The sequence below is a fragment of the Melospiza georgiana genome, chromosome 3, assembly GCF_028018845.1.
Source record: "Melospiza georgiana isolate bMelGeo1 chromosome 3, bMelGeo1.pri, whole genome shotgun sequence".
In the NCBI taxonomy this organism is placed as follows: Eukaryota; Metazoa; Chordata; class Aves; order Passeriformes; family Passerellidae; genus Melospiza; species Melospiza georgiana.
Window position 1 is genome coordinate 35,849,135 of NC_080432.1, and position 13,927 is coordinate 35,863,061.

Below are 13,927 nucleotides of genomic sequence, written 5' to 3' on the forward strand. Positions count from 1 at the left end.
CCCTACACCCCAGAAATGAATATTTATGGCCAAGCCTGAAAGAGAGCTGAAGTAGAATATCCATGTAAAGGGAAGGGTCTCAGCATTCATCTCCAGGGCTCTCTGTACAGTGGCAGCGGTTGAGATCATGTGAACATTTGCTGCTGTGAGTGACTGAAGTGCTCTGGCAGATGAAGGTTCTTCTGAGACCTTGAAGAGACAGGAAAATGCAACTAAGGAAAAGCTGCTAAGGCCCTAACTCAGCATTGGCAGCGAGAGCTCTCACCAGCAAAGGAAACAGCAGGGCACACTGTGAAAGTCAAGTGTCCTGCAGAGAACCCAAGGGCTAGGATGCTTTGTGGTGACCAAGGGGCGATGGGGAATGAAGAGAGGGACTTGCTTGGATGACTGGCTGCTGGGGAATCATCTCAGTGGGGTACAGCCTCCTGGAGGACCCTGCAGCTTTGTTGTTCTTTTGTCCGTTTCCAGCTATTTTTCCCTGGGGATCTTTGCAACAGCATGTGGGTTCTACAGCCAAGATTAAAACCCTCTGAAGCTGTGCCAACTCTGGGAAGAATTCCAGTGCATGAAATCTATCCTAGACTAGAAATGTGCAGCTTCTTCCAGAGATGGAGGAAGGCAGCATAAAACAAAGATCAAGATCAACCCCCTAGAGCTCTCTGAGACTGGGATTCTGACTCTTCCTCTCTCCCCTCTGGGCTATGTGACATTGAAGACAAGGCTTTCTTAGCAGCAGCAGGCTGCAGTTTCTATCCCTTGGTAAACATTGCTGCCAGCAACCCTCCTTGAGACAGAAAGCAGCTCACTTTTAATCAAAAAGTCAGGGCTTCCAAATACAGCATCCAGTTTGGGACAGGCTATTCCAAGTTTAGGTCAATGAGGGAGAGTTTAAAGCCTTCTGACAATCAGCTTAGTGTTTTTCAGCCATATGTCCTTGTGAAGTAACGTGATTGTGCACATGAAGTAAAAACCAAGGCTAGACATACTTAGCATAACCTTAGCTGTCTTGAAGATGTAGGATCTCTAGCAAGGGGTCACCACAATTTGCAGAAACAATTCTTGTTTGGAAAAGAATCAGCCATATTTTTTTTATATATTTGCAAGCCACTGTATGGTACTGAAGACTGAGATGAGTTCATGAATTTCATGCTGCAGCTCTGTTTTCCTTTTATTTGCACTTATGTTCCGTTTGGCACCTTCAGTATTGACTGCATCGATGAGATGTTTGATGGGCTGCTGGGAGACACGGGACCTTCTGCCACACAGCTCTTTGTTACAGCACAGTGTCTGTAGCATGCTCACTCTTTCTAAGGAGAATCAGCAGTAAATACCTGCCCCGCAGCAATGTTGTAAGCCAAGGAAATCCCTGATGGGTGTTCACACTATCACAGTGGCCTGTGATTGTGCTGTGTCCTTCATTAACAGCTTCCAGCTGGCAGACACCATTCTGGTGCAGCCAAGGAGACAGAGCTGACCTTTGGTCAAAGCCCTGCATGTTATGGAGACCAGGCTGGGGCACTGCTTGTGACAGCTGTTTTGCCTCAACTTACCTATCATTTATAATTCCACAATAAAATGTAATCCAAACTCTTGAACAGTAGTATCACTGTCCCTGTACCCCTTCTGGAAGTTACAGTGGGCTCACAGTGGGATCTGATGGTAGAGGGATATTCAGATACCAAGCTAGGAGAGATCTGTTCTTACTCCATGCTCTCTAGTACTCTTACAGGGGTAGAAGTGGTACCATGTTTGCCTGCAGGCAGCTGCTTGGAGATGACTGAACTCCTGCATTGTGCATGCAGCAGCAGGGACTGAAGCAGAGCTGGGAGGTCATCAGGGTGCACGACTGCTGCGCTGCTTCTGGTGCTCATTTTTCTTAGAAATGCTGTGCACTGAACCTTAAATGATCCTTTGGTCTCAGCATGTAGCAACAACTATGCACTCGTGTTTGCCTTGTCCTAATTCCACATTTGGCACGGCTAAATTAGTGTCAGTTCAAATGAGGAGCATGAAACTCCTGACTGTCCCCACCTACTGTGCTATGGTCCATGGCACTGGGCACACACAGCAGGCCAACCAGATTGTTTCTGGCTAAAGCCAACCCAAATGATCCGTTGCAGGTGGCTCACAAACCATAAATCTGCACTAATGGTGGTGTGAAACAAGCTCTCGTGAAACTTGGGTAGTGTGAACATCAGGTCCTCATTGGTAGCTGTCTGACTCCACAGCTCTGTTCCTCCTGGGCTGCACTACTTGCTAGTGTAGAAAAACAAAAAAAAAAATCTTGATGAGACCCTCTGATCTTTTTTTAGCACCTCCTGAGAGCTTGTCCTGTGTCTTAATTCTTTAAGGAGAATGAAACATTAACTATCAGCACGTCATCATTAACAAGCAGAAGTGAACTGAACAAGAATTATTTTAAATCCTCAAACTTTCTTTCAGAAGGCTTTTAGTATCAGCTCAGATACTATTGCTGACAGTGTTGTGCTGTCCAAAGGACACTGTCACACCCAGAAAGAAGCAGTCCTAGACTTGCTACACTTGCTAATAAGTAATGGCAGCAGCTCAGCCACACTGCCCAGCTTCCAGGGGCTGGCACTCCTTAGAGCCACTGCTCTCCTGAGGGAGCTGTGCCCCTGTGGCTTCTAGAGGTGAGCCTGGCCATGGGCTGTGCCAGCCAGAAAGGATGTGCAGGCAGGGGCTGAGGTTCCTCACCCACAGCAGCTCAGAGTTCAGGCACCTGCCATGCCATGGGGAATTGGAGTAAGTTCTGAGGGAAATACCTGTCTGCTGACACTGCACTGTTTATACATTTCAACACAGAACCTTGGAGAATTAAATCACAGCTGTGGAATATAAACCAATTTATTTGTACTTGTTGTCTGTAATTAAAGGTCTTCTGAAATATAATCTGTCTATATCTAGCCAAACACAACAGCTGTTCCACTGCCCTACTGTGTATGTATCAAAGCAGGAAGGCACGAGTGCTAAAGGCACTTGATCTAAACAAAAAACCTCCATCCTCTCTCTACAGGTACACATGCAACTGCCCACCTTCTATCTTGCCACCTCTACAATCAGATCTCAAGATATAAGGTGATAAATAACCATTTATTTAACCAGGATTAAGCAATTGCAAAGGTCTGAAGTTCTCTGAAGCTACATGGTCTGCAGATACAACCTTGAATCGAAGTCTTCATCAACATGAACGTGCTTCTGAGCACGTCCTACATGAACCAGCATCACCACAAAAGGAGATGACAGGAGAGACAAAATGGGTGTTTTGTCTCCAGATAGTTTTGAGTCACTCTGTTGATTCCATACCTGATCTTGTGTACTGGAACACTTCAATATCAGCAGATGGCCCCAGATGGCTCAGAGCTCCCTGTGCTAAGCAACGTATATACAAAGCATGCATGTGTTTTTAACAAAAGGGAACCATGTTTCCCCACATGAGGTATTACTGAAGCATGAATTGCATTGCTTAGCACACTCTGCACATCAGACAGATGAGTGGTTTCAAAAGGGAACAGGGGCTTAGTAAACCACAGTGCTCTAGACACAGCCTATAGCACGCAGTTACTCCTTGCCTGAAGCTGTGGACAAGCAAATCTGTGTTGTTGCTTACACCACTTCCCCCAGACAATGCTATAGGCCTCTCCCAGAAGGAAAACTACAGTTTGACTGAATGGCTCTGATATTGAGCCATTTGACTCTGGTATTTGACTCTGATATTCCTGTGTCCTGCTGCACCTCCCTGCTAAAGGATATGGCACTGGAGGGAGTTTTGCCCAAAAAGCATTCTTACAAGAGCTGGACTGCATCAGTCACAGCCCTCCTGGTGTGCCCTGCAATAGAGGAAGGGCTATCAGGCCTCCCTCAGTTCCACCCACCTGTGCCAGGCAGAGACATCATAATTTCAGTGCCTGCCTTTCCCTGGTACTGCTGTCTGTGTGAGGGCTGCTGGCACAAGGGACCTCTTGTTCCCTCTGCATGGTCAGACAAGCCATGTCTCAGGCTGGCTTACATCAGAGAGATGCTCTGCTGGCCCTGAGTGCTGGGTCTTGGGCCCAGGTCTCCCCATGACTACCAGGTATTTTCTGTTCATTTCCTGCACAAAGATATTCTCAGACAAAGGGAAAAATCCTTACAGATGAGATCTTAAGAAACACAACAGAAAGGTGAGAAAGACACCTGCAAGGACACACTGTATACACTGTCACTGGACACTTTGTAATATTATAAATTTTTAGGGTCCTGGCTAGGTTTATCCCATATAGCATTTTACCTCTATATTTTAGCCACAGACAGATGTTGCCTTTACCAAATAAATGTAACCCAGGAGCAGAGACACCAAAGTGAGGAAAAGAGCTTCTGTGTTTTTGACATCAGAGTACCTGCTCTCAGGATGTAATTACTATTAAATCTGGTTAGTGTTCACAATGCTGTGTCCTCAGAGCCCTCTATCAGGTCACAGTCCATCTGCAGTACTTTTCCAACCTGATTCTTTCCAGTGTCAAGTGGCTTAAAGCAACAGATTGCACTTAATTTGGCCTGAAGACTGTTTAAATAACCAGATGTGTTATGAAGCAGTGACACTGAAATATTTCTTATATTGGAGAGTTTTCTTTCTACATTCTGGCACTGGTATTGAGGAGATGGAGAAGAGCAGAGTGCAGTTTCTGGAGAACTCAGCAGCCCCAGGTAGGGTGATGCACATTCCAGGCCCCTGCTGGCTCTCAGCAACCTGCTCCTGTTGAATTCAGCTACTGAGAAGTTAAAGGATTCCTTCTGCCTTTGGCACACAGGCACCAGCAGAAGAGACTATTGTCTGTCCTCAGCACAGCCAAGGGCAAGAAAGGAACAAAGACTCCATTAAATTCATAGGACAGCAGTAACACATGTTCCCCATAAACAACCATAATTAGGAATTTGCGAGCTAATTATAGGGTTTCAGAATAAGAAAGTGCAAAGCCAATGTCCAAAGGTAAAAAAAAAAAAAAGGTTTCTGTGACATTCCAGCTGGCCAGCATTGCCACCTACCGGCAGATATTCCAGCACCGACCAACCAGGGAACAGGCAGCAGCTCGGGACAAATTCCTCACTCCCACACCACTGTTCTGTCACCCCAGAGCAGCTCACGAGTGGGGAGCAAAGTGAACACCAGAGATGTTGGCCCTGGTGCTCAGTGCCCGAGAGGAAGATGGCAGCAGCTGCCACCATGGACACGGTGCCTCTCAGGCTGAGTGGGGATGATGCTCCTCAGGCTGCCCCAAAGGGCTCTCAGGGGCTTCCTCAGACCCCTCAGCACTGTGTCCTGCTGTCCCTCAGAACTACACCACTCACACTCCTGAAGCACAACTTAACACTGAAGTTGAACAGGCAGGGAGAAAAAATACCTGTTGCCAACAGGCAAATAAATCTCAATCTCTGCACTGGGCAGTAATTTTGATGATTAATTTTGTCCAGAGATGGAACTAGTTAGATGGGTGCTTGCCAATAATTTTAAGAAGCAGGTCCTCAAAAACTCATCCTACAGCTTGAAATATAATCAAGTGCAAACTGGTTATATTCAGTTTCTCAAGTGTGCCCAGGACCTCATTCCTTCAGGAAAACCCACTATGACATAAAATCCAGCCATTCCACAGAGTCCTCAAATGACAGTGGAGGTGCCAGCCTTGAGTGTTGAACCAGAACTTTGGAAACTTGTTTCTAAATACACACAGCAAATCCCATGAGGAGGGTGTTGAACACATGAAAGGACATCAGAGCTCCACCAGCCACCAAGGCCCTTGCCCACACCAGGAAAGGCTCAGCAGGTGACCCTAGGGCCAGTCACTTGAGCCTCCCTGACCTCTGCTCTTCCCAGCATGTAGAGCTCACTCAGTTTTTCCTGCTGCAGAGGATGACTGGGAATGATAATTCCTGCAGCATGAAACCCCAAGGACATCCCAACAGCACAACCTGCCCAAGTTTAACCATACTGAGCTGTTACCAAAATGGCAGGCCCTGCTCAGCTCCGCAGGATGAGACACTTGAGCTCCATGGAGCCAGGCACTTCCAAGTCAAAGTGGCATTTATCAGTATTGCCTCAGCTTTTCATCTCTGCTATGTTTTTGTGTGGGCAAAAGAGTGAAGTTCAAGCCAACTCTAGAGGAAATGAGTAACAAAGGATTGCACTGCCCACATGAACTGGCTGGGACAGAACGAACAGTGCCAAGGAAGATGGGCATGGCAGCAGCAGCTCAGAGAATGTATCCTTTATCTCCTTCCCCTGACAGTGACTTCTGCTTCTGAAAATTCTGCTGCCAAAAAAATTCAGTTGAGTTCTGCACGATCCTCAGAATGGAAAATGGTGCAGAACACAGAAGGTGAGTGTGACAGGGAAGACTGCCACACACACACACTCTCACACACACACACTCACACAAAAGGCAGGTTTCACATCTAAAAGCTTTCTATTATTCAGCATTTTAGGAAGAACCTCAGCTTGCCCAGATAGGTAAGCTTCTGCAGCCCCTGCCTCATCACCTGACCTCTGCCCACTCCACAACTTCTGACAGCAGCCATCTCCCTCCAGCCCTGCTCACCTTTTCCACTGCTCTCTGTTCCAGCTTCACCCTTGCCCACGACATGCACTTCTTGGTAGACCTGGCAGCAAGTCTCTCTATCAGCCGTGTGTGTTACCAGGTTAACATCCCACAGTAAGCTGCCTCACATTTCCCTCATGCAAATTTCTCAACTTGATTTTCAGCACACTCTTGCTGTTGTAAGCTTCTCACCTGGTGGTGCACCTGCCACAACAGGGATTGCAGCAGTATAAAGAAGCCAAGCTCTAGTGAAAGGGACAGTGAAATGAACTTTTTCCCCAAGGGTGCAAGGCATGGAAAATTATTCTGGCTGTAAGGGCCAGTGCTCACTACGGAGGGCTGGAATCTGTTGGCCTTTTCCCAACAGCAGATACTCAGTGCCATGAAGATGCACAGGGTCTCACTGCTTGTGAAGAAAGATGGAGAAGGGAAGGATGCAACATGACTCAAGCCTCTTCAGAAACCAGAGAATTTACATGGAGATGGGTAGAACAGAAAAGGAGGCTTACAAAAGCAGCAACTGCTGGAAGTTTCAGAGAGCACTTGTAACTGAATGGGCAGGAGAAAATAAAGCAGAATCACTGACACAGCGTTTAAGCAGCTTGGCTTTGTAGAAGAAATGATAGCTTAGAAGTAAATGCTGGCACAGAAATATTTTAAAGCATCACCAAAGCATACCCAGCATGTCAAGAAAAATAAACAGAAGATTTCTCTGTCCTGAACACACACCACAAAAAGGTTTTGTAAGAAGAAATAGTTTGACTCATTTTTGTACCATGAGAGACAACTACAAAAACCCAAAAGAAAGAAGAGTCCACATCATATTACTAAAGGCCCTTTGCCTTTTCCCTACTAACACAGAACAGGAGTTTTTATGATCTTGATCAAAGCAACAAAAAGCAAATTATTTAAACTAAGTATGAACATTCCAACCAATGCAGTTTTTTACAACTGTGATCTCTGGGTTTCCCATTGCTATTTTCTTTCCATTTTCCAAATTTCTACTCCCTACTCCGCACCAAGTTTTCCAAAATTACATTGGCTTTACATAAAATATAACCTAGGGATGGGTGGGATGGGGGAAGGATGCTGTCTTCTGAAAGTGTGTTTGGTATTAACCTTGTTATGCAAAGTCCACAGACAAAAGCTGCTTATCTGGGCAAGATGCTTTGACATCACTAGCTAAAAAATACCAAAGTAGCACAAATCAAAGCATAATCCTCATGATAAATAAAAGGGGTTTTCTTATTTGGTAGGTTTCCCCCGCCCAGTGATATTTCAGAACAGTACTTTCAAAAAAACCCTTTTGATTGCTGGATTAAAAGTCAAGGAAACTCCATTTCTTACCTGTGTTTTTGCAAGTTTTATGTTCATAAGCATATATGGAGTTTCTCTGCTGGATCAGGGCTTTAGTCTCTAAAGAGTTACATCTCTGCAACAACTACAAAATACTTCACAACAAAAGAAAAGTAGGGAAAGGAGAGGATTTTAGCATCTTCAGAAGGCTTCACACATCAAAACAATTATAAAACTATCCCTTAAGCAATGGTACAAATCTTCAGGTTCACTTGAAAACACCGTAGCAGACACAGACACAGTTCTCCATTTGCTCTTTAATGATCTCCCCCCTCTGACTGCTGTACACTTAATGTTTTTGTCAAGGTCAACTCCCCTTGAGTCCTTCCTTCAGGCATTCCCAAACCACAGCTCCTGAGGAGCACCTGCTTCCAGTGATTCCAGTGAACTCCCACAGCAGGGCCATGTACAGAGGGACCTGCTGGGTAACCAAGACTCAAGGTGTGGAAGGAAGAGGGCAGGCACTGAGCTAATTACCACAGCTGGCACACCCACGAGCCGTGCTGGGCTCCTGCTGCCTGTGCAGACCTGTTCATCTCCCAGTGGGCTGCCAGCAGACCCGTGGAGTCACTGTCACTGCCTGCCTCAACACCCTGCCACAGCTCCTTCTCCATCAGACTGAGGCACGTGCCTCGCTGCACTGCAAAGAGAGCAAGATTCGATACAGGCTCACAGGATCAGAACTGCAGGCCACAACTCCAGAGCTTTCAGCCTAGGAAATGCAACTCCAGATTTGGGGGGGTAAATTATCTATTATGAACTGAAGAACTGATTCAGATAAACAAACAAAACCAGAGGTCTTTCCTGCTTCTACTTTAGGATAAAAATAATTTGCTACCATTATTGCTCTAGAGTATTTTGCTGTTACACTTTCTAATGAGAGAGCAATAAAACTGTCCAGAGAAATACCATATCTCGAATTCTGAAAGAAAATAACATATTAGTGAATGAACTTCCAAAAAAAAATCATTTATGTAAAAGGATGTTCTATTTACAAAGGTCAGTTTTCTCTTTATGATATGCATAACCACTACCAGAAAAAAATATACATGAAAGAAACACCTCATCTTTCAAATACACATTTACAAATACTCTGCTTAAGCTACTAGAAAAATTAAGACATTTGAAATTAAGAGTGCATTCTGCATGCAGTTAAGATAGAAATTACATTGCTGGACTTCAGTGTGTCTCTTCTTATCACTGTGAACAACACACACCTGGGCTCTTCTAAAACACCACAGCCTGGCTATTACCTTAGGATCTCAGAGGGAGGACATGGATCTCCATGAACAAGTTATCAGCTACTCTGTGTTTTGCCATTAAGAAAGGACATCCCAATTTTCTTCCCAGTAGGAGGGCCTGGTCTTGTCCAACTTGGTGTCCTTTTCCCTGAGTTTCTCTTTAGTGTCCTGCTAGGATGATGGCTGGCTGGGCACATCTGGCAGTCCTTGGTGAGGGCTCCTCCTGTTACAAGGCAGAGTTCAGGAACTCCAGGAGCTGGGCACGGTTCCGGTCTCTCTGTCGAGCAGACAAGCAGAGGCACTGCTTGAACAGAGCTGTACTCAGGAGCAAGGCCACAGTTCCCTGTTTTCTGTGGGTTTCCACATCCCAAAGCCAGTGCCATTGACACAGCTGGATCCAACCAGCTACCAGTGGGTGCCCAGGGGAAGTGCCAGGCAATGGGGACACAAGCTGTCACTATTCCATGAGACACTTCCCAAGTGGCTCCCTACGGAGGCTCCACAGGGCTGTCATGGTGCAGCTCCCAGCCTGCCCAGGAGGGAACTCACAAGCACAACAGAGGCTCCTCTCTGGTGGCTGAGGCAACTTGCACTGTATTCCCAGCAAGTCCTGAGCTTTGGGAAGTATCCTTTTATCCCTGTGCATAAACAGCAGCTTATGCAGCATAACAGAACCCTGAATTTGGGTTCCCTCTTCCCAAAAAGAAATGGCCCAACCAGTCAATTCCAGAGCTTTTTATAAAATAATTATTGAATCTTTAAATATTGTAAAGAATGGATGTTGTTCAATTCAGCAAGACCACAGGCCCAAATCAAAAAAAGGACCAACATCAAATATTTGACATTGAATACTGTAACCAGCAGACTTCTGGAACAAAACTAGCAAACATTCAGCATAATTTAACACACCCTTTGGTGTCACAGAGAGAAGATAATGTGTTTTCAGTCCAATTTAACTCAGAATGCTCAGGACTGCTTTGGTAGCTGTAGAATGAACTACTAGGGCTTGAACCTGAATCTGCCAAGCTGGATACCTCGAGGAAGTAACACTTCCTGACCAGCACCAGAGCCCTCTGCAGGTTACCCTGAGGTGTTGGAGAGTGAAGGTATTTAAGGGCTGAGTCCACACACCCACAGCAATAGCACACAACACAACTCATGGTTATTTATTTCCCTAGGTATCTCAGTAAAAACATTTGACTACTCTAAGAAAATGCAGGAGGATGTGCAGTAATATAACTGGAATTTTTAAAATTCCTCTCTAAATAAAGGCTAGTCTTGCATGTGTTAGAAAAACACAGTGAAGTAGCAATTACAACTGATCACAAGAGACTGAAAGATGATGAGTACAATTAGCACCAGTGTAAGAGAAAGCTACAAATTGCCTAATGATTAGAGGCTGAAATTCTAAGAACCTATACAAGCATCCTTTGGTTTATCTGCTCATGACTGAGTATTCCAAGCCCCTTCATAACATAAAACCTGCCAAAAGAGTGAATTCAAATTTCTCAGAGGCCATCACAGCCACATTAAAAGCTACCCTCACTTTACAACTCTTAACTGCAAGACCCACTCTTCTACAAAAATTACTACTAGAAAATATATTTAAAGATCCAGTATTTTTTCTCAGGGACATTTAGACTAATTAACTCTTACCTCTATATCTTCCTTAGTCTTCTTTATTTTCATCTTAATTTTCTTTCCGGTTATCATGCTGTAGTTTTCATTCTTCTTTTTGTTTTTGAAGAACTGAAATGAGATCACATGTTAAAAAGACATAAGCTTTGTTCTGTACAAATCTTATGTAAAATTGCAGACAATAATCTTTTACACTTCCTTACTGTCCACAACAACAGAGAGAGGTTTCTACTGGTGGACGACCAAGCTGGTGATCCTATAAACATTTTTATGACAGGATGGATTAAGTATGTAGGTGAGAAATAAAACAACTTCACACTCAGACCAGCATACCTTGGAAAGCTGGATAGGGCCTGTTTTCTCTTTCCTTTTCTTCTTTTCTTTCTTTTTCTTCATTTTGTTCTCCTTTTTCCTTTTCTACAAGAAGAAGATATGCTCTTATGCTTACAGACTAACAAGGGCAAAACCCCCCAAACCCACCAAGACCTCCCAAGGCCACTCAAGTCAAGACAGACACTGCTGCTTGCCCTTACCACTGCTGGACAAGCAGTAGAAAGTAATGCACCAGGAGCTAGCAATCCTTGGGACTCTGAGCAAGAGTCACAAAAGGTCTGATTCCCTGCTCTCTATCTTTTAAAGTAACCCCAATATATAAAATCACTGAAAATTGAATAGAAAAATTACAACAGCAAGAATTCATCACTCACCAACTATAAATAATTTCTTCTGGCAAATTCTATAAAGTTATCAAGATTCCCCACTTCTCTTTTTTTCAGAGACTACTCTTAACTCCAGCTGGACCAGCAATGATTGACAAAAGTAACTTTTAAATTATTTCTCTTTTTGTCTAAAGTCAAGTGCCCATTTTTCAGTTCAGCTACCACAACCCTAAAAGCATGATTTAGGTTTACACAGCCACAGGCAAAAGCCTTGTCTTACGCGACATTTAAGGTTATTGAAAAATAAAGAACTGTTTTGTTTGTTAACAACTTATTTCTCTTTGTAAACTTTTACCTTTTTGTTGTGTTTTTCTTTTTTCTTCTTCTTTGACTTAGACTTAGGAGAATCTAAAATTAAAGAAAAAAATTAATAACAAAGTCAAACACTCAGTTTAGCATTGTTAAAAAGGCATCTGTTTTACAGATAAGACAGAGAAATGTGAAACCAATGAAGAAAGTGCTTTAGTTCAGCTATATGTATCGACACAGGTTGAACTAACCCAGTGAAAGAGAACACGTTAAGTTACTGCCACTTACTGGGCTAACATGGAAGCTGAAAATACCTGATTTACTAATTCTGCAGATGTGTCAGCTTCACCTAAGTCCTCAAAGTTAAATGCTTGAAATGTTAAGACCAAAGAAGGACTAAAGTCAAACAAACAACTCTGGTCTAGATAGACTGGTGAAGTAAAAAAAAGATCTGTGTTTTGAAAATGCAGCAAACTGAGGGGCTTAAATATATGTAGCATATTTTTACCAAGTAACATTTATTTGAATGGCAGTTTGTCTTTAGAAGGAATTCAAATTAACATAAGAACATTGCAAACTGTGTGGCACCTTTACGTACAATAGGAAAGGGTTATGAGAGAAACACCCTGAACAAGCAGCATTGGAATTCTGCACTATCACTTTGTGGTGGTCTCACCACTTCTAAAACTTTAAGCTTTAAAGGCTCTCAGGAGTGCTATCAGAATTGGAAAACACCATGTGCATGAGGAGGTAGCTTACCTCTACTACTACTGGAAGAAGATGACCTTGATGAAGAGCGTGATGAGGAGGAAGAAGTGGATGTACTGCTAGAAGACGATGTGGATGAAACAGATGAGGATCTGCTTCTGCTGCGCTTTCGTTTCCTTTTTTCTTTTCCTTAGGACAACACAAGGCAACAGTGAGCAAGCCTGCTAATGACTGTGGCCTACTGAAATGACTCTCAGTAGAATTTAAACACAATAAATCCCTGTTTTGACGGGTTGGTTGTGTTTTTCCCTGCTCTTCCAGTGTGCCATGGTCTACGGGCATCACCAAGCAAGCAAACCCAGTAAGTGACACAGAGGGTGACACACAACCCAACACCAGAGAACAGCAACAGATCACAGCACCTACCTCGGGCCTTCAGCCCTTCTTCTGAGGTTGCACACAGCGTCCTGCTTTTCTCATCCTTCCTGTTATCCATATCTAGTCAGAAGCAAAAGGACATTCAGTAATATCATTTCCAAAAGACTTTGGCGGCGGGGGGTAAATTCAGAAGCAGAGGAATCGAGCCAGCACGCCTGATGGCAGCGCCATGGAAGCACAGGGTGGGACAGCTTGGAAGGAACCACAGAGGGTTCCTGGTCCCACCTCCCCGCTCCAGCAGGGCCATCCCAGGGCACACGGCACAGGAGCACATCCCCCTCCATGACACCGCATCCCACTGCGGGGGAAAGCACGTTCATGCCCTTGCACCAGGAACCGGAGGCCAGATCCGGCTCGGGTGCCGCTGCCGCAGACGCCAGGGGGGTTTTATCCACACCTACGTGTGGGGCTGTCGCTGGATCACGGATCCCGCCCACGGCCCTCGGCGGCCGCACCCCGACCCGACCCGACCCGGCCCGACCCGACCCGGCGCGGCCCACCCTTCCCCGGCCGTCCCCGGGCCCCGACCCACCCGTGCTGTGGCCGCCGCCGCCCCGGCTCCGCCGCCCCTGGGCCGGCGCCGCCCACGGCCCCGGAAGGACTGGGGCTGCCCGCCGCCGCTTCCTGCCCGCCCTCCCTCACGGCAGCCGCGGGCACAGGGACCGAGCACGGCCCCGCTCCGCCGCTTCCTGCCCGCCCTCCCTCACGGGGACCGATCGCGGCCCCCGCTCCGCCTGCCTGGGCTCTGCCCTGCCCAGCGTCCCCTTCCCGCTGCACAGCACGGCGTTCCCAAGCACGCAGCAGTCGTGGGATTCTGGAACAGTTCCTGTTCCTGCTCTGAACCGAAACAAATCCAAGCCCTGCTGAGCCCAAAGCCGGCCCAAGCACAAATTGTCATCGCAGTGCAGCCTCAGACCTCGAGGATATTCATCTGATCTAGCTTAGGATTTACTGAACTTGCTCTGCGATATCCAAGTGCAAACCAAAA

At 45.6% G+C, this 13,927-nt stretch overlaps 1 protein-coding gene across 1 annotated transcript; it reads right to left on the reverse strand.

Moving 5' to 3' along the window:
- Positions 1-8,185: 8,185 nt before the first annotated feature.
- Positions 8,186-13,528, reverse strand: LOC131080962 (corepressor interacting with RBPJ 1-like). Its single transcript, XM_058019768.1, has 7 exons — positions 13,472-13,528; positions 12,928-12,999; positions 12,553-12,690; positions 11,840-11,892; positions 11,159-11,242; positions 10,844-10,936; positions 8,186-9,464 (listed from the first exon to the last, which is right to left on the reverse strand). Exons 2-7 carry the CDS (start codon positions 12,995-12,997, stop codon positions 9,414-9,416), a joined length of 489 nt encoding a protein of 162 aa, XP_057875751.1. The 5' UTR covers positions 12,998-12,999; positions 13,472-13,528; the 3' UTR covers positions 8,186-9,413.
- Positions 13,529-13,927: the final 399 nt, after the last annotated feature.

Coding starts and splice junctions, on each gene's coding strand:
- LOC131080962 (XM_058019768.1), bottom strand. CDS start 12,997: ATGGATAACAGGAAGGATGAGAAAAGCAGGACGCTGTGTGCAACCTCA. Junction 12,691..12,927: donor AGAAGGGCTGAAGGCCCGAG/GTAGGTGCTGTG, acceptor TGTTGTCCTAAG/GAAAAGAAAAAAGGAAACGA. Junction 11,893..12,552: donor TTCTTCCAGTAGTAGTAGAG/GTAAGCTACCTC, acceptor CTTTAATTTTAG/ATTCTCCTAAGTCTAAGTCA.